Source organism: Musa acuminata, chromosome BXJ2-6 (assembly GCF_036884655.1).
Source record: "Musa acuminata AAA Group cultivar baxijiao chromosome BXJ2-6, Cavendish_Baxijiao_AAA, whole genome shotgun sequence".
NCBI lineage: Eukaryota > Viridiplantae > Streptophyta > Magnoliopsida > Zingiberales > Musaceae > Musa > Musa acuminata.
Window position 1 is genome coordinate 2,404,245 of NC_088343.1, and position 21,016 is coordinate 2,425,260.

Here is a 21,016-nt window from a genome sequence, read left to right on the forward strand (position 1 = left end):
TTCTCCTCTCTCTCTCTCTCTCTCTCTCTCATCTCCCACGTAAATCTTTAAGTTTTGTAGGTTAAACCGTTCGTGCTCGTTCTGTGGCAGAAGGGAACAGCTTCATGACCTCGTCAGAACCCACAACTTAATGATTACTCACCTTGATAGAACACTGCAACGTTGATCGCAGAGAAGGACACATTTCTTGGGTTGCACCACCTGACAAGGACGAATCAACAGCTTCTTCTCGAGATAGACCTGTTACTGATGGCATGGTGGGGGAACTCGCATTGATTAAAGCTGGGAAGAGTGATATCTACAAAATAGAATAATTCGTAAGTTCATCAGCAAGTACAAGTGTTATGAATTCTATAATCACATTCAAATTCCAGTAATATCTTGAAGTATCAGATAAGATTGCAACCATGATGCTGCATATTTCCTGACCATAAACGTTGGTGGATGAAGCAAGAAACTGCAGATGAAGTATTTGTGGCATGGTATGGTGAAGGGTGCGTCCCATGAATGGGACTCGACGTGGGGGGTTTCTCATGACCCATCTCCACCTTATTATCCTTCACATGATGAAGAAGATGGATGGAGAGCAAATCATTTGGACACAAGCGAAGGGGAAATTATAACATTGCTTTGGGATCACATCACCCGTGCCAAAAACCAAGTACTACTAATGATCAAGTCTTAGCAAGACATGAATGCAATATGATCCCGGAAGAACGTACGAGAATTAGGTGGACTTGTTCAGAGGTTGTGTCGCCCGAGCTAGATGGATCATTGCAATTGGATTTGATCGAAGAATTCATTGCCATTTCGCTGTTTCCCCAATCCCCCAATGTAGTGTAGCTTCGATCCATCTCCATGCCTCTTTTTGCTTGCACCAACTCCATCTTTGAGCCAACATATAGTGTTTCATTTCATACGGCAGCTCATAAAACATTATATTCCACCTCTCAAATCATGTCATATAAACATATATAATACATACAGTTTCGAGAAGTCTGGGGATTGTATTGGTCATTTATCCAAATGTTTGCATGGGAAGGTCACGAGAGCGTCCGAACGACATGCCGACGTACCGATTTGACGTGGAAGATTCGTTCGGTCTCGTTTTGGACTATGCTCTCTTCCTCTCTCTCTGTTTCTTTCTCTCTCATAAGAAATGTAATTAGAACAATCCATAGGATGCTTTATGCAATCGCTCCAACCTTTAGATCAGCGTCGGGATGAGGCTTGAGAAACGTGGAAGGGAAGTGGAAGAAACCATCAGCTACATGGAAGCAGATCTCTGAGAACAAGCTGTTAAAGAAGCCTTCGGTAAACAATGTATGATGACCACGGAGCCAAGTGTAGAAGCTGCCGTACTCCACTGAGCCATGCACAGTCGATCTCCGGCAAAACCACAATGATTCATCCCGATCCATTGTTCCCCCACAGTGTTCAGCTAAGAACCTTCAGTGTTGAAAGATTATATATGTCAGAGAAGAATTCAGAGTTAACATGGACTTTGCTGTGGTTTCTTTCTATGCATACAGAGAGACAGAGAGACTGAAGAGAGAGAACGATAATGATATGATCTCAAGATACAACAATAATAATAAAGCCATAGGCCCAAAACATGAGCCTCGTCTGACTCCATAATTAACAACAAGCTTTAGAATCACTTCATCAGAACAAAAACAAGAAAACAAAATGAAAACAAACAGTTGCAAAAGTAGTACTACACGTATCCCGGAGGGGTCATTAGCTGATCCTTTAAAGCCAAAAGTAATGAACAATGTTGCTGTTGCATGCGCAGGCATGATTGGATTCCTTCTCCCTCTCCTTTGGCCAATCCGTGTGCGTTTCGCCTGTCCATCCTGTGAAGCGGTACGGTGTGAGGTGATGATGATAAGGGATAGATAGTGCTTTGAGATCGGACCCAGTATGATCCCATTAATGTTGTCTGTGGTTACGTGATTCATCCTTCCATCGCCAGCATCAACCCGTCCTTATCTTGATTGCTAAGCGTTTCATGTTCGGATCTTACAAGAATCCAAAGACAACAAGAGAAGAAGAAGAAGAAGAAACAGATATTATGAGGCTCGAGAAGCCTTTCGGGACTCCATCTTGGCAAACATCTGAATCTTCTACGATATCAGCCGCTGTCCCTCCAGTTGTCTGCATCCGAATCATCATATCATATTAAAATAATCAGATTACGTTGTGGAAATCGAAGGTAAATCCACAACAAAGCTACCGAATAATCTACCTGCAACCAACACAAACCCCCTCCCAACTCTCGCAGAAAACTTTCACCCCGAAAGAAGAACCCTAAAAAGATGATTGCAGTGCAAACCAATCACATGGAAAACAGGAGAACTATAAGAAACTGTTGGTGCAGATATGTTGGCAAATGAGAGTTTACGGAATCACTATACAAGTACATGCACAAGTCCCCAGCACAAGACACACCACATGCATATCTCAAGTCACCACAGCCTATAAAACCCCACCATTGCTCGTTAAGAGCATCTCATCAGCTCACTTACCGAGCTTAACTATCAGCTACCCCAGAAAGCAACAGTTGAAGTTGCACACAAGCCCATATGTCGAGGACAGGCAGACCTACACTTCAGGCGCATGAGAAACAAGAACTCACCTTCGTTTAACTAACTATGGAGGAGGTCAACTATGAATCCAGCACAAGTCAGCATCGATGGTGTCTGCTCATGCACAAATCAGGTGTGAAGAGGAACAACAGCTGAAGACCTAATCGACACAAAGAATGTTTAGTCTTATTTCACCAGTTTGCCACTTTTTTCTCCCCAGAGAAGAAGATCTAATTACCTACAAATGAAATGGTTACCAGTAGCATCAAAAAGGTCATCCGGAAAATGGAAATTCCATATCCAACTGGACCGGATAACTCTGGTATGATTGGATATCCAGTTGACAGTCCTGCTTGCATTCCTTATAATCATGCTACACCCTTACAGCGTCAAAAGTGGATGTCATGTTAATAGAGGAGTCGTTTTGGTTTCTAGAATAGCACGACGCAAGCCACTAGATTCATTCCTTCATGGCCAATGCTTCACAGGCTCCAACACATTCCTGCCACCGGCAACAATGCAATATCCAACACCACTTGGCTTTGTTGTGGACTAAAAGATCCATCAATGTGCAATTACCTAATACATGCATGGCTTTGTTGAACTTAGCTTCAGTTCTGGCTTGCCATAAGCACCATGAGCTATTAGCAATAGCAACTCTCAGAAACAAATGATTCTTGTCAGCATTGTGCCTTTCTTCCGTCCGATCCCCTCTGTGTTGAAACTGGATACTCAAATAGAGCAGCTGAAGAAGGCATACCGGCCGAGGGAGTCAGAATCCTCATCACATAGCCAGCAAGGGTGCCCATTGCTGTCAATCTTGTTGTCATAGGCAGCCTAGCACAATACTTTGTGCAACTTCCATAAGCTTCCGCAGCCCTCCCGATCGTTGGTTTCATTTGATTGCCTTAGCTAGCTTAAGCAGATTCGAGTGTAGGCAAACCATTAGCATTCGCAGCCCAAATCCATAAATCGTCACTAGGGGTTGAGGCGAGGCAGCAGCACACATTTTAATCGCAGATGATGCTATCAAAGAGATGGCGAGCGAAGTACATTGAAATCCCAGAAATGAATTCAAAGAATCTATAGGCTTCCAATAAAGAGGAAGGTCACAAAGAACAGAAGTGGAAGCATGGAAGACTGTATAGTAATATTCCCTTTGCGTCGTACCTGATGGTTTTGTCCCATCACATTCTGACCTTTTGCCAGGCATCTTTACAGCGAAGCCTTGGGTTGGGTTGGGTTGGGTTGGGTTAGGCCACCACACTCCCTCGTCTTCAGTTCTCTGTACACAGACGACTCTAGGCCTATCAGTGAGGGGGAACGAGACCGGAGGCGGTAATAGGTGCCGCCGTCCTTATTCATTGGTCTTTCAGTGAAGGATGGAGGATTTGATGTCTTCCGGTGATCTTATCGCCCGACGCATCCAAGGATGAAGAAGTCGCATCAAAAATGAGAAATTGGTAAGTAGAATTCTCGGTGCGCTTACCGCATCGCGTAATGATCTAGACGATGTTAAATCATTACGAAACTATCCAAAGACCGTCATCTTACTGTCACCACGGTGACTGGATTTTGACGCGACTCTTGAAGTAAAGGAGGTAAGCAGAGCTTTCGGTTGGCTTACCGCGTGACATCCTCGGGATGAACGGCCTCATAAATAATTAAATCGTTTTAAGACTGTCCAAAGACCATAATCTTGCGATCAGTCGCGGTGACGGGATTCTGGAGCAGGCCGATAGCTTCGGTCCTCTCTCCACGGTGCAGCTCATCCTTGGAAACAAGATGGCTTGTTCCTCCGTTGCCTCCTTTGAGAGCCCTCTACAACCCCGACACTCTGATTCACTCTCTGGCCCCATTGCATTCAATTGACAGTATCTTGTTTGATCCGCTCAATCGGCTCCCTTCCTCGTCGTCCTTCTTCGACTACTTGTGTTGTAGCCTGTCCTAATATCTCATAATCTATCATCAGATTGCTTATCATAGTCACACTACTCCTGCTCTCATCCGCTGCTTTACTAAGTACCGATCCACAGCCGCCACCAAGTTCGGCTTCATAGGACCTCTAAGAAATCGGGGGGGGGGGGGCAGTAAAGTTTCCAACCTCATCGTCAACTTCGACTCAGTTGTTGTTCCCAGTAGTAACTCCACCACCAACAACAACATCGACAACGATCGGATAAGCTTCGACTGCATTGAGAATGAATTGGATTTGTTGGATGCCATGAACGACAAACTCTATTAGGTATAGGCTGGTGAGGACAGTATGCATGTCGCTAGATCGGAGGAGCATGGTTGGGTTTTGGTCAGCATCTAGTATGGCTTCAATGGCCCCGATGCTACCGACTACCTCCTTGCCAATCTCTATCCTGCCATCCAATGAGAGCTTCAGAAGCTGCTCTGGGACAACCCGGAAAACACCACTACTGAGCCTTCGACTAACACCTCGCAGGAGCTTGATGATGGTTGTTGCGAGGAAGAAAAACATGAACTACTACGATAGAGAGGGTTCGAAAACAAACAAGCGATCGAAGGAACAATTAACACAGTCGAGTACCGACGATGCGATTGACCACAGGGTAGTAATGAAAGTTATCTCAAGAGCTGTCAAGAACACAAAGGAGGCCTATTTGCATATGGCCAATATGATGGTGTTTGCGAACTCAACACCAATGGGAACATGTGTTTGTGGACTCACAGAATTGCTGTTAAATGTTTTAAATAAAGAATAAGCTGGGGTTGTTTTAATGAACAGTACTAGTAGCAGCAGAGATGGCCTCGACAACACTTCACAAAGGGCATATATGAATATGATTCAAAAGCCAATCACAATGAGATTGGATGGATCTCAATAACAAAAGAAGCCATGATTAAATAGCAGACGAGGAATTGCATATCTCACGTTCCTTTTATTCCAAACAGCCTCATGATTAAATAGAATTCTCATGTGTGTAACTCTACAATTTTCTTCCCCAACATGGTCGAGTAATTGAGGGAAAAAAAAAAATCACTTTGCTATGACTAAAAGATGATGACAAATTATGAACGGTTACAAGAAGCAGAGGTTCTGATATCAATCAGGCACTTGGATCCCAGAAAGAGATGCCTTCTCTCAAGGAGTTCCAGACTTCAAATGATGATTGCAGCCATGGCTCGGTCGGCCCATAAAGCTAAAATTTGTCATGCTTAAACTTCATCTCATGACTTATCCACACAAGGATCTCTCTCCTAAATGGATACAGTATCTTGTGGTCTGTCATGCACAAGTCGCCCCTTAGCTCAAGCTTTTGCTCACCAGCAAATTAAGCAACAACAGAAAGCCGATACCCAGCATGAACCTAGGACTGATCAGATGATCGATGAATCTAAGATGAGTCAGTTGATCGATGATTCGCTGCCACCTGTAAGTTCAACCAGTAGAGAGCTGCTGGTAAAGCCTGTTATTCATGTCCAAAATCTCAATTACACTCAGATAAACCATTGCATGTTAACGTGAAATTGTGAACTTCAGGAATCAATCAAGACCAACGCTACAGAGAGAAATCTTTGTAATGACACAAACTTGCAGTTTGAAGATCAGTCTTCATATCCTTGTAAAACAGAAGATGAGCAAACAAAAGAACGTACTATCAATTTGTGCACCACTAGTAAAGTCAGACCAGAACAGGTATCCTAAAATCAGTATTGTGTTCACTTACAGCAAGCTACTGTCTATTTTTATCGTGTAACCTATCTTAGAACTTGTGTTTTTCAAGGCATGGAGAGGACGTGAGAACTTTTGATTGTATCCAATCTAAGACTTATGTACATCATCAGGTGATGTATCCTACTCTGTTCGACCCATAAAATTCAGATTGTTTCCTGTCATACATGGCATTCTATAAAGTACTTAAATGGTATATATATGTAAGCCAAATATGCTAACCTAAAAGAATATTGTTTTTAAGCGTATAGTCAAAAGTAAAGACAAACAGGTTATAAAAGCAAAGACAAGAACGGCGTGTCTCATGCACAGGTTATTTTGATCAGATCAATCACAAATACTTTGATAAAAAATAATTATGTTCAAGATAAAAATGGCCATCGTAGAAAATAGAGACCACAAAACAACAAGAAATAAAGAAGATTAAAGTTCTAGCAATTAGCTAACTGACCATTGCATCTGATATGCATGAGTAAAATAGTGAAAACTATTTCAGAACTCCAGGACAAGTATTTATTATAGTCATAATTTTAGGTTCTAGCATATGAAGGTAAAGATGTTACAGACATACCAGTTTCCATCAGCAAATCCATAACTTTCCTGGTTTGCTTCCTCCTTAGCAAATTCTTCTAACAATTCCCGCTGCCGGTCATTTACTGACCTAATGAAGAATCCCAAAAATATAATAATAACAAATTCACAGCAGATGCTAGTTCAATATGCTACTACCATCCTTTTGAAAGTCTAGTAAAACAATTATCATGGAAACAATATTTCGAAATCAAAGAAAAAACAATATAAACAACTGAATTTTGCACAAGATGTGTCTTTCATCTGATTCAATTCTTCAATTCCTATCTTATATGCACATCAGTAAGAGATGAAACAAGCAAACAAGACTAAGTGTATCAGTGAGCTGCTCGCTAACACTTACTGTTTTGTTTGCTAATGCGAGTCGACTGCAATAGATGAAATTAATGTTTGTGAGATCTAAATTCCTATCTTATATGCGCATTAGTAAGAAAGAAATGATTCAGTTCCTATTATATATGCGCAAGAGAACAAGCAATGGAACAAGCATAGTTCCATTGTGCATTAGGGAGCTGTTGAAATGAAGTGCATCAGTCAAATTTCAGCACAAATTAAGTACTCAAGTAGTCAATTTGATATGTAAAATTTAAGAGAATATCCAAACAAAGATGCCATGCCAGAAGAAAAAAAAATTTAGCATAAAGTTGGTTGTAGATAAACAAGCATTGCACTTCTGGAAAAGAAACTAATCCTATCATTGAGCTGATACTAGGAGACAGAAACTTCCATTTGCTGTGGCACACCCTCAATTTTTTTACCTCTTAATAATATAAGACAAAATCAAGCATCTGTTATACCAAATACAGCCAAATCAAGCTATGTCAACTAGCATATTGTGGTTACTCAAACATATGGTGAGACTAAAGAAAAACCTCACCGACCAGACGCATAGGTAAATAAATAAATTTTTGTGGATAGATTTTATTATGAAAAATTTTCCATATTTTGAACAAAATTTCCAAGGAAACCAAAATTCAAGGACAGCCTTAAACATGATGATATTTTCAAACGTGATGCACTATTTATATAATATCTATATGTCATACAATAAGATTTGTTATGTATCAATATATGAGACAGGGACAACTTGGTGCTGCATTATGATGGTGCCACTTATCAGTCATTATTCTCTAGTTTGTGCGGTTATATCCAGATGAACTCAATTCTATTTGTGACAATGCCGATTTACATGTAGAATTTCATGGATATGGTACATAATAAGAATGAGTTGTCAGTTTCTTAAAATTTTTTTTCACAACTATAGAAGTCAGTTGACTGACAGGGCTCCAATGAATCAATTAATGCATCAAGTGTTGTCACCATAAGCACAATTCAATAAATTTTCTGTGAAAAAGAGCTTACGAAGGAAAATGCACACGGAATCGCACATACTGGTCACCATGATCAACTAGGCCAATTTGCTTCGGTAAACCTGATATTTTCACCATATAATTAGCACCCATGGCAAGCACAGCACAGTAGCACGAAAGGCATTATGTTTTGTACCTCTACCCCTCAGAATTAACAGTTGCCCAGGTTGGACTCCTTTTGGTATCTGGACAAAATGTAAACAAAATCAAGTTACCCGAAGTTGTTCATATCAATGTCATGCTTCTTGTCAATCAGAATACTAAAGACTAACAAGTGTGTTATTTGTTGAGACATCGAAGTGGGAAAAATTATCTGCAAGAGGCATTTGAACAATTGTGTTTCCAGTAGGAAAATTCACATGATCTACTGACCAAAGAAAAATTGTGTCCTATCAAAGGACCATTAAGCCTAAAAGATATAAATCCAGGGAAGCAGGACAATGGAGGAATATGAGATGGAGTACTCACAGAGATCTTCACAGAACAAAGAAAGAACAAGGTGAATCATTAATACACTTTAGATGCAAAGTCGGAACTCCTACCTTCACTTTTGTCTTCCCAGACAAGGTGGGAACTTCAACATTACCACCAAGAATAGCCTGTTCAAGAAGAATAATTTACAAATTACTTGATTATGTCAAAAGTTTCAGTAGAAGCATATAGTACGAAAACATACAAAACAACGAAAAAAACTGAATGTACTGCTTTCCAATGTGATATAGAGTTCACCAGTAACAGTTAGTAAAAAAAGTGAATGTACTGTTTTATAAATAAACAAATTTTTAGGAGAACTGGAGAAAAGTCAGATGACTATCATTGCCTGAGTGAAGCTTATGTGGGTGTCAACATATACATCAGAACCATCTCGTAGGAAGACAAGGTCCTTGTCTACCTAAATCACCAAAATAAAGATGAATAAGAATTAAAAGGAAAACAGCACATTCAGGAGAATAAATGCCACAAATATGATGATAAATCATGTAATACAATAATACAAATTATTGGTCCATTAAAGTAAATACATGTACAAAAAGAGAATGACAAAGTAAAAGAAATCGAAAGGTTGTAAAAGGCTACAAATTCAATGAAGACAATCAGTTTAAGCAGAAGTAATGAGAATCATTGATCACTATCTTTGCTGGCATAGCACCACACTCCAAACCAAGTTTAGTGAAATAACTGACAATAAAATCACTAAAAACAACTAAAACATAACAATAGTACTAGGAGCAATAATTTTCTCTTTAAAAACAAATGACATGAATTCATAGCAAAAGAATATACAAAACAATTCCTCTATTTTAGACAACAGAAAATAGATAACCAGAAAGCTCCATAGTTTGAAGTTGTCTAAGTCCTAATAAGAGTTTAAATCTTAGACGACGCTATTAAAATCCATAAGTCCAACAACAAAGAGTACCCTTGCAAAAAATAAATTCACTATTCTTGCAAGGTACAAAGTATGCCTTCAAATTTTGAAACACTTCCAATAAATCAGTACTTTCAATTTAAATTTACTTAAAATAAAATCAAGTGGATCTTATAAATCAACGGAAGTGTTCAATAAAAATACACAACAACAGTTTCACTTAATAAGCTTTATCACTCCGTATGGAACTACTTTGTGACTTTTATTAGATTCTCTAAAGTAATTAGAAAGCTCTGAAAAATAAAAATTGCAAGTCAGTCACCAACTAAAAAACAATGCAAGCATGCAAGGGAGTAGACTTTGAAGTTCCATAAGTCTCAAGCAAGGAGATATATGCCAATAAAAGAAAGATAACAGGAAAAAAAGAGAAAACCTGCAACTTAATGTACAGATTTCCGGGATGGACACCATTTCCACCTTGATTTCCAGCATTTGGCACACTAATTGTATCACCAGAATCAACTCCTATGTCAAGCAAAATGAAGAATCAGTAAAAAAACAAAAAATCAAGCACATGGAGCAGTAATGTAATGTCAACTATAGTTGAGCAGGGAAAAAAAATTATGATTAGAACTAATGGGCAAATATTGAACAAATAACAAATTAATAATAATGGAAGAAAAGAAGCAAAGGGCAACTGATAATATGGTGAAAAAGGGACCAAAAATCTTAAGTTTCAATCAGAATGGTCGTAGCATTATATCATCGTTATATCCACAAAGCAGGAAGGAAGATGAGGGGCCAAGTCTTAAACAGGATTGAATATGAAAGAGGGGACAAATACTTGGAGATAATTCACTCTTTGGTGCAATTTCAGATAGAAAACGAAAATAGCATAACCTGCTGGAATGGTTACATTAACATTCTTCACACCATCAACCACCCCCAACCCTCTGCATGCTGAGCAATGATCCTGCAAGGATATAATTGGTGATTATGTATGTAGAACTTAATAAAGTGACATCAGAATTTTCTTTTCAGAACTATTATCAACCTTGATTATCTTCCCCAACCCTCTGCAAGAGCTACAAGTAGATGTAAAAGGAAACACTGTGACCTAGATCAAGACACAAGAATTACGAAAAATCACATTTTCAAGTATTGATAGTTACTCACACTTCTAAATACAAAAGAAACTCACTGTTCCAACACCATTACAAGTAGGACATCTTGAAGGCTTTGCATTAACAGGATGGCCCCTTCCATCTGCATCATTTCAAGCCACAAGTTATCATACAATGCACAAACAAAAAAATATAAACAACAAAACTGTTCCTTTTTTTAACACAAAAGTGAGTATACCAGTTGATTAGGCCTAATTAAAAAAAAAAATCATATTTGTAACTTCCTAGTTCATTACTCAACCAATGTGCTTATAAAAAAATCATCTTTTCAACCAATTGTGAAATCCTCTCACACACTTATTTCAACTACTCCCATGCCTATGACTACATGCAGCCTTCTCCAATGTTCTTATCCCAGAAGATGAACTTTGTGAATAATAAAGTTTTCTGTACAGCAAAATAAAATATTTAAAATACCATAGCAAATTAAGAAACAAGGAGATGTAGAATATTACACTAAGAAGTCAGATGCACTGGCAAATTGACCTTAGGAGCAAATCAAAGGTAGAACATGGGATCAGACAACAAATGATAAATTGATCGTTCAGTGATCCATACTTACCAGTGGTCATTGCAAAGTCACAATCTCTCTTCCCAACCTAATAAAAAGCTTGTGCTACATTAATCTTGAAGAAACTACATCTTTACAAAGATATCATCTAGTGTTCACTTCCAGAAAATTACAAACTTCTGTGTGTAGATGTTAATTCATGGATCAAGCTAAATTATTGAGCAAAACTTGACATGCATATGTAAGTCTCAACAAACAAACAGTTCCTATGATACTCAAAGCATGAATCTGGTTTAAGATTCGAGCCATGAGAAGCTACTGCATAAGAATCCACAAATGGATTATCAGCAATTAGTTATGATAAAAAAAGACTCAAATATACATAATTAAACTAATATTGACTTGTTGACATACTCTAAATATAGAAAATTAAAGACAGCATGTGTACAATTTAAGAACAAAGAGGAAGTTTGTAAGGATTTCAAGAATATAGACTACAAAATGAATGAATCTAATAACATATTCAACATACCCATTGAGTAGAGGGTTCATAAGAAATTAGAGAAGGAATTAGTGTTAAAAGCCCATATCTAGAGTATCTACTCACGGCAAGAGCTGCAGAGAACTTGTGAGGTAAAGGACACCTGCTTAATACAACCCTTAGCTGCTTCAGAAAATGATAGATTTAGCTCCACCTGTGTGTCAATAGATGTAAGTTCATAAAGCAAATGTGGATGCAGATCAAGAAACAGCTGAGTAGCAAAGGTCCAAGCAAGACTAAACCTGTGTGTCAGCTGCATATGTTTCTCTCTCATGTTCAAACACCTGAAGCAAGAAGAATAAGCATAGCACTTACCTATAGAAAATTAGTGGAATAAGGTAAAAAACATCTTACTTACCTCAGTAAATATTTTAAAGAATGAATTAGAGAAAGGACCATGATTGGTTTTGTGGAATTCTGAGAAAGGATCATGATAGGCTTCATGGAACCCTTCCGTGTCATCTGCAGCATAGCCTACTTTCTCTGACCCTTGGAAGGATTTCTTCAATCAACATAATGAGTAACGATAAGTACATAAAGTGATATGCTTAATCCATTAATAGGAGCAAGACATTAGGAATAGAGTAAGGATGAAAAGTCTACTACATTCTGACAGACATGGATCATGTCAGCAGGATATTATGACATCCGATGGGCAAATACGATACCAAGACAATACCATAAAGGTAACCAAATGGGTGACAATATATGGCGCACGTAATTGACATAGTCACACAGATCTGACAGCAGTTTGATATCCCCCACCGCTAAAGCATCCAACACTTTTCAGGGTCTTAGGCCAGATAACCAGCCATGTGCCTGACTGAGCCTGGTCATCGCCTTAGTGCTAAAGGTCTTCTTTTGTTTTAAAGACATTTAGCTAGTCTAAGAAGCTTGGGAAGGGACCAACGTTATTCCTAACAATTTTGGTTAACACTATGATTAGCTTTACATGTACACTTCAATCTGTACCTTAATGGATCAGCAGAAAAAAAGATATATTTTTATCACAGATAATTAATTTTTTTTGTTATGTGAGTCCTAATGTACATCTTAGATCATCATCATACGAGCATTTACTCTATGCCGAGCTATTTCTAGTTCATATCAAGGATTAAAATTGGTATAGTACTAACACATTAATATCACCACACAGAGAGGATGAATATATCGTATTTGAATCTCTGTCAATAATTTGGCCATGCATATTGAGCCATGATATCTTGTAATGTCGCAACCATGTGCCAGCAAGGCATGATGAATGGTACAGAAAAATGTTGTTCATGTTGTACTAGCACACACCACTATAATCCTTAATCAATAAACTAGATAGATTTTATCAACTTGTTATGTAGCAAAAGTTAGACATATAAAATCTGAATAGTGCCAAGTACCAAATAGAGATGCATAAAGATAACAAAACGAAAAGAGATGCCAAGGTACAATATCATGCATTTTGATGCCAAGGTACATAGATACTCCTGATCAAGCATTTCCATGCTGACCATGTTGAGACATGCCAAGGTACAATATCATACTATTGTAACACTACTTTAGACAACATCAGAAACAAGGCACCATAATAAGTTGCAGGGTAATTAAAAATATAACATAGAGGAGTATCAGTAATATATCTAACAAACAAGGGTTACCCTGTCATATTTTGCTCTCTTTTTGGGATCTCGCAAAGTCTGCAATAACAAGTCCAAGTGAGTAAAATACAAAGTACATCCAAATCAAACACAATCTAAAAGTCCAAACTAACTTTCTGAATACCTTACCTCGTATGCATCTCTTATCTCTTGAAACTTTCTCTTTGATGTAGGATTGTTTTTGTTGGCATCTGGGTGGTACTTCTTAGCCAGCTTAAAAATTAAACAGAAAGAACATACAACAAAAAATCCTTAAGAATAAATTAAAAACAGCTGCAAAGAAAATACAGATGAATAGGTAAAAATTGTGCTGAAGCTCCAGAACAAGCAATAAAATTAAGCTTCTTAACTCATATTTTATTATTTACAGAAAGAAACATAGTGAATTATGCTACAACATCATGCCAATAATGTACATTAAATTATGGGTAATACAAATCATGTCAGTACATGGTACTGCAATGCAAATGCCATAACAGTATGTGACAATACCAACAGAAAACCAACACAAGCATAGAATGTGGCACCTAAATTGTCATATAGGACTCTGAAGTGATGGTCTAGAGAGTCAAAAGGCCTTCTTGTCAGATTGGATAAACACTTGTTAAAGGTAAAAGAAGTGTGAAGAGGGAGAAAATATAAAGCACAATTAATAAGGAACAGATTAGAGCATCAAATTTAACAAGAAAGGAAAAAATCAGATATATGCATTAACACAGGCTTGATAAAAAAATCTCTTATCAACTGCTCTACTGCTGCTTCTTGAATTTTCCTTCAATTTTATGCCAGAGACTCATTGTTTGAAGAAGGAAAGTTCATAACTGTAAAAGCTAAAGTGTTGAAAAGCAGTTGTATTCCCTGCATGACTAGTACCTTGTATTTTAGGAGGCAGTATGCAATGAAAAACCTTCTGCTAGTTCATATGTGACATTTAAGTATGAGGGCATATGTTATTAAATGAATTTTCTGAAAAATACAATTGAACACATCATGAGGAAAAAATGATTCAGATAGATAAATGGACAAGCAAATGCCTTGACTAAGTCAGAAACTTCTGGAATAATTTTATACATCTTGATATAAGTGAAATTATACAGAATTATATTAAGATGTACTTTATTAAAGTTATACTATCATCAATAATGTCTTATAGTATTAAAATAATATAATAATAGAACTAATAGCAATAAGGAGGTAACATAAACCATGTATACAATCGCATTTTCTTTCTTATGTGGAACACACAAGCATCATCGAAGATGTATGTAGCTGCATATGCAGCTACATATGCTGCATGTTCAAGCCACACAAGAAGATAGGAATCCTACTTTGCAAAATGTTTTCATTTATCCACAAAAGCTGTTCCAAAGCCTAATTTGTCTTGTCTTAGAATTTTGGCAAAATCATTTTCTAGAAGGATGACTCAGGTAGGCAGCCAGTAGAGGAAGCTACAAAATTCTTTTATGGAAAGATTCACTCCAATAAAAAATGGTAACTATCTATTCAATATGTTCATATGAACCAACAACTTGCCTCCTTTACTTAATTAGAAGAGATATGATCCTCTATTATACTAGAGTGAGCATTATCAGGTCTCTCTTGCCCTTCAAAATGGCCGCAGCCAGAGAGGGAAGAAAAGCTATTGTAAAGGTCTAGAAGGCCCAAAAGAGAAGTAGATTGTCTAGGTTAACAACAAAGATGTATTTCTCCCACTGGCTTGCTTTTTCACATACAAACAGGGATTCTACCCTGTGATGCAAGTCTACTGTACATGCAGTTCAAAATCTTTTCAGCATCATCCATGGGTAGGCCAATTTTCACTGTTAGCAACTTGCTTCCACTTGAAATCTGAACAGCCGTATTACAGTGACAGTTTTCTTAACCGCCTAACATAGCATGTGCTAGCCACAATTTCAAACAGTTCACATATATTTCTGCAAAAGAACTTAAAAACAAGTGCCCAATAGTCAATGTAGACCAACTGATAGCAAGATACCAACCGCATGAAAAGCTTTCTTGATATCATCTAATGAAGCATCTTGTGGGATACCAAGAATTTCATAATAGTCCCGTTCAATAGCATAACAAGGTCCTTCACACACACACACACACACAAAAAAATTGTGAGCATTTCAACAGCCAAGAGTGAAGTACCTCTTTAAGATTGGAAACTGCAACATCTGCATTAATCAATTACCTGTTGCATGAAAGAATCGGCTTAACAAAAATGTCCTCAATCTCATAAAGTCATGGGTTCCTTCAACAATACCACCATTGGTTTCATATCCTAAAAAGAAGAGGTGTTAGACACATGCATGGATATTAAATGGACCTATGAAGAACAAAAAATTCAGATATACCACTGATTACAAATCATAGACGAAGGCACAGTCTCTACTAGTTAAGATGAAAAACTATGGAAGATTTGCAAGGTGGAACCAACAATATAAGAAAAAAAAGTTACTTTAGCCTTAAAATTTTTCATTCATCACTGAATACTCAAAAAAAAAAGCAAAAGAAACCATGAGAGATTTATAGTAACAGGCTTTAAAGAACATCCATAAAACATAATGATTTTACAAAAAACATTGGTGATTGAAAAGGAGCGTTTTACATATGCCAAGACCAATAACCTAATCCTTCAACAGAATTAAAAAACCCTAAATTGATACGCTTCTTTCCTTGTATCACAAGAATGGACCAAGAACAAATTACAAAAGGTGGTTCATTACAGTTTCAATGAGAGCTTTTTGTTATTTTGTCACAATCACATCTAGAATTACCTGCATATTATATTTGAAGGCAAATGGTGAATTAGAAAGTTAATTTAAGGGCAGTACATACCGGTCCGACAGGGGACCCATATGTGGACCACCTTGTCTTGGGCGGTCCATAACAGGGGACCCTGTATCAAGTGATATGCGGTCTGTACCGGGTGGAACAATCAAATGGATTGTTTGAATTCAACAAATCCCACCCCTTCATTGGTAACAGTAAAAATCCGACCGTTGCCAATTGGTATGGTAATGGTCGGATTTCGACTAGTATGGTCACGGTCGGATTTCGACCGTTATCGATGAAGGGCCAGGATTTGTTGAATTCAAACGATCCATTTGACCATTTGAATCAAATCTAAGGGTTTTTAAACCCTTTATACCCCATCATTCACTCTCCTTTCACTTTCTCAAGCTTTTCTACTCTCTCAATCTCTTTCTCACTCACATCTCTCTTATTCTCACATTTGCATTCTCTTAAACTTAGCAAAGCTGTGATATGTGGATTAAACCAAGTTTGGGAGGATAATCGTATTATGAAAAATCTTACGATCAAAAGCAATATGGTAATAGTTGGTTATTATTTTCCAAGCAGCGGTATGGTGATCAATCTTATGATACGGAGTAACAAATCAATGGCGAATGTAAAAAATCTGGCATTCTCCAACCTCTACACTAACACATGTCACAATCATACTTACCACAGGAGCCGCCTAGGACAAGTGTGGTTTACGATGATCAGATTACAATCATTACTACATTGATGCACCAATGACATATGGTGTATCAGTCTACTACGTCGTGGGATCAATTTCAGGATTGGATCCTGAAAACATATCATTATCATATTGATATACAGATACATAAGATCAAGGATCACGATCCACCGCCCAAGGAGTCCCATCACTCTTCTTGGTGGTAGAACTAGATATATCCATCGATCGATCCATTTATTACTTCATTCACTTAAATCATAAAGTTTAACTCGAAATCTAACAATTCAAATCATTTCTTTCTAGATAATTCAATATCAATGAAAGGACGATCCAGAACGTGCCGCAAAGCTGCTCTTCAAAGCCCAAAAAAGATATGTTCCATAGTTCTTTCCTAATTTAGAATATTTTTGCTGATACTATACTAAATTTACATTTACTTCCAACTTAAAAATCCTAATTTAAGTTTCTTCTATTTTTTAGGTAATTTTAGAGGAATTTTTGGCCTTTTTTATGTGTCGTCGGCATGACCAAAATTTTTATTTTTTGGTAATTTCGAAGCAATTTTTGGCTTTTTTTTGGTGCCATTGGCATGCCCCGCTATGCCGACACTCAACACACTAGTACGAGGTGGCACATACTGGTCGGCACGTCGATTTGGACCAGTAAGGCAAACCTTGAATTTAAGAGTAACCACCATAAGTTGGGTCATGCATTTGAAGTGCTTCAAAGATTGTATTGATTCTTTCTGCTAGAATCATACCAAAGAAAAAGGCAGGTTGCAACATAAAACTAACAATCTTCTATATCCTACTAAAAGAAATAATAACTCTACTATTTGTACTTGTATTATAATACCAATCACAAAAACCTTCCAAATAGTATCTACTCACTATCTCTATCCATCTTGCCAAAATAGGACCTTGTAGCTCTTTGGTAGAAACTGAATGCCCTTCACACTAAGCAACTTCAACCTTTAACCAAATGCAAGAGTCATCTAAACTGATATTTCATTAATACAACCTGATACTTGGACAACTGCTTAGCCAGTTCTAATTGAACAAATCTGAGTTATCATTTTTGAAATGGCTCATAGCAAGATTCATGTGATCAGGATCTGACAAGAATGATACAATTGGAATCCATGATGTTAGCAAGACTGGACTAGTGACATTGGGAGCTATTGAGAACATAAACTTAAAATTCTAAAAATAAAAATAAAACATACAAAAATATCAAAGGTGTTTGTAAAAATATATTTTATCTATTTGAAATAATGACTAAATTATAAATATGGAAAAAAATATAAAAAGATGAAAAATCAAGGAAATAACTATGATTATATATTATTGTAGTAAAATAATAATGTGTAAATGAAATCCAAAAATAGTTTAAAACTGACCCACCTACAACTAAAAAAAAAAAAAAAACGGTGGCCCACACTGGGGATCAATGCTTCTCTGATCACTATAATGGTGGGCACCAGTTCGCAGTGGTGAAGTTCTTTCTGAAGACACACCTACGTGCTAGCACTCAATCAAGTAGTAGTGCTGGCACATCAGTCAACCCCTCGGCTCTAAGTATCATGCTTTTGTTACCAATTTTTTAGTCCTTCTCACATATGGGCAGGAGACAGTTGCAAATGGTAATGCAAAGTTATGAAAAGGACTTCTCTAAGAAGGATGCTTGAGGAATTCAGGATTGATATCAAATTACAACGTATCTCCTTTGCCATGATATTACTCTTCCTTAAAGAGGCTAAAAGCTACTCTTTTTCCTTGCCTTCCCTTGTCCTTGAAACTCTCCTCTTATCTCGCAATGATAGGTTGAAGATGCAACAAAAATAGTGGTTGGCAAATGTGATAGTAGTATCATTTCATCCTATTCTTCAAAATCACAGTTTTACACAAAAGCTCTCTATGCCTTCTCTCCCTCATGACTTTAATAGTCTTCTTATACTTTCTCTCCTCCTACAACCATCACTCAACCACTCTAACGAATCATCTCCCTCTCCCTCACCAACCCCATCCCCTCCTCACTAATTCTCATTAGATTGGCCAAGTCCAGCCAATTAGTATCAGCTAAGCATATTATCAAAGCTGGAGCACACATCGATCTGATGAAGCCTCAGGTCACTAGTTCACTGGTTAGACCAGCGGATCTAGTAGTTGGTCTACAACTTCAATATAAAATATTTTTAAAATAAATATATTATATATAATACATAAAGAGCTTTTCTAATAAATATATATATATATATATATATATATATATATGCATATATAATTTATAAGAAATATATAGTACAGCTACAGATCATCAATTTCCACGGAAGTACAACTCCTCCAGCATTTTTGAATGTAGATCTGTATACTTCAATATAAGTATATCACCGAGAACCTATAAAAATGCATCATTTTACTACATTAAGTATCTCATTCGTTCAGCTTTGAGATCATTTCTTCTGCGATCACAGTGCACAGAAGAATTAAACAGAATCAATTACTTGTTGACAGGTGATAAATTGCTCTCATAAATGGTGAGAAAGCCTCCTTCCTCCCTTGGACAAGACCCAATGGTGAACCCATGATCGGCGAGGACCAAGGACGGTCAAAAGCCTGCAACAAATCAAGAAAGAACTGTAAAGAACCAAAAGCACACGTTAACCCGCAAGAAGATCAATTTCATACCGATACCAACCTTTCTCGATAGGAAAAGGGACGGTAACGATCTTTTCGGTATACCCAGCCAGAGTCTACCCATCCGTGGTTCTCAGGCCCCGATCTCGATCACCACCGTAACGCAACAATGGGTAGCAGAACTCAGCAGAGGAGGAAATGGAACCCTAGACCTTCATAAAACCCCATCTCCGCCGTAACACTCTGCGGCTCTGCCTCCTTCTACGGTAAACCCCAATATCAATCAGCCTTCGAAAAGGATAAACGAAGGGTCGAAGAGAGGAAGGTGAGGGAGGAGGGAAAGCGTCGGCGGTAGCGGCGGAGGGCTGCTGCTGTTGTGGGTTGGAGATCGACGACGATATGGTGACAGACTCCAACAACCTCGACTCGACGCCTTGTAGACCTCTCCGCTCAAGATTAGTACTGCAGCTATGCCGGTCTGATTCATTAAATCGGGCCGGGCCGAAACAATCGAGACACTTTAGCGGGTAGACCGGTCCGGTTCAGAATAGTCGGATTGGGCCCTATTTAGGATCAGCCCAATTTGCAATGGATGTCGATTTCAGCATGGATAATACGAATGTTTGACCAATTTTGACCAAACTTATTCTTTTCAAAAATCAATCGATCAGGAAAAATATCATTTATGTCTGCTCTATTTTTTTCTTACCTTTACCCTTAATTTTTATCATTAATAAATCTTAATATAATATCAATATATTCCTCCAGATTTAAAGATCCTCCATATATATCACTGTCATTGAATCCACAAAGGACAGTGCTCCTGTGCAAAACAGCCAACACCATTCGATGGTAGAGGTCATGCAACAGTCACACGTGCGACCATGCAATACGAGGCCCCCGTTGGCGCGTGATTCCCGACATCCATCATCCATCCCCAGCTCACAGCAGTCCCAAAGAAGAAGACGGTACTCTCAGACAGCAGTAGCGAGCTCTCGTCTCCAGTCCACCACTCCCTCCCCGGGGGGCGAACTGCTGCAGGACGTGTCGAGTGTTAAGGTTCTCATAAACCGAGTGCAGTAGATCCAGCCCTGTACTCGATCCTGTTGCGTGCATGCATGCCCCGACGCAGCTCTGCGAAGATCGAGCTCGCGAGCTACTGCCATGGCTGGCAGTACGGTTTGCACTCACATGAGATACAGTAAAAAGGTTAAGAGCTATGGGGATTCAGCAGCATGGCAAGCGTTCCTTGGAGCTTCTACCACGTACTGTCCTAATCATGGATTATTGTGGTTGTCTTGTTGTGCGTTGTTGGTGTGGCCTCAAAGAAACGACCATTTCCGAAACAGCTTGGGGTTATCGCCAGCTATCAAATGGCATC

At 38.2% G+C, this 21,016-nt stretch overlaps 1 protein-coding gene across 4 annotated transcripts; it reads right to left on the reverse strand.

The window, feature by feature from the left end:
- Positions 1-5,721: 5,721 nt before the first annotated feature.
- On the reverse strand, positions 5,722-20,063 carry LOC135614234 (chaperone protein dnaJ 1, mitochondrial-like). 4 transcript variants are annotated; one of them, XM_065111373.1, is made up of 19 exons: positions 19,697-19,907; positions 19,503-19,614; positions 15,707-15,796; positions 15,510-15,601; positions 13,639-13,722; positions 13,510-13,548; positions 12,216-12,359; positions 12,100-12,141; positions 11,924-12,011; positions 10,823-10,887; positions 10,676-10,738; positions 10,522-10,594; positions 10,055-10,146; positions 9,073-9,144; positions 8,795-8,851; positions 8,389-8,437; positions 8,275-8,314; positions 6,863-6,952; positions 5,722-5,989 (listed from the first exon to the last, which is right to left on the reverse strand). In XM_065111373.1, the coding sequence occupies exons 1-19, from the start codon at positions 19,757-19,759 to the stop codon at positions 5,863-5,865; spliced, it is 1,482 nt and encodes a 493-aa protein (XP_064967445.1). In that variant the 5' UTR covers positions 19,760-19,907; the 3' UTR covers positions 5,722-5,862. The 4 variants fall into 4 exon arrangements, with proteins under 4 accessions (XP_064967445.1, XP_064967444.1, XP_064967446.1 ...); XM_065111372.1 differs by having other exon boundaries at positions 8,245-8,314; XM_065111374.1 differs by having other exon boundaries at positions 5,774-6,025; positions 8,245-8,314; positions 19,697-20,063.
- Positions 20,064-21,016: the final 953 nt, after the last annotated feature.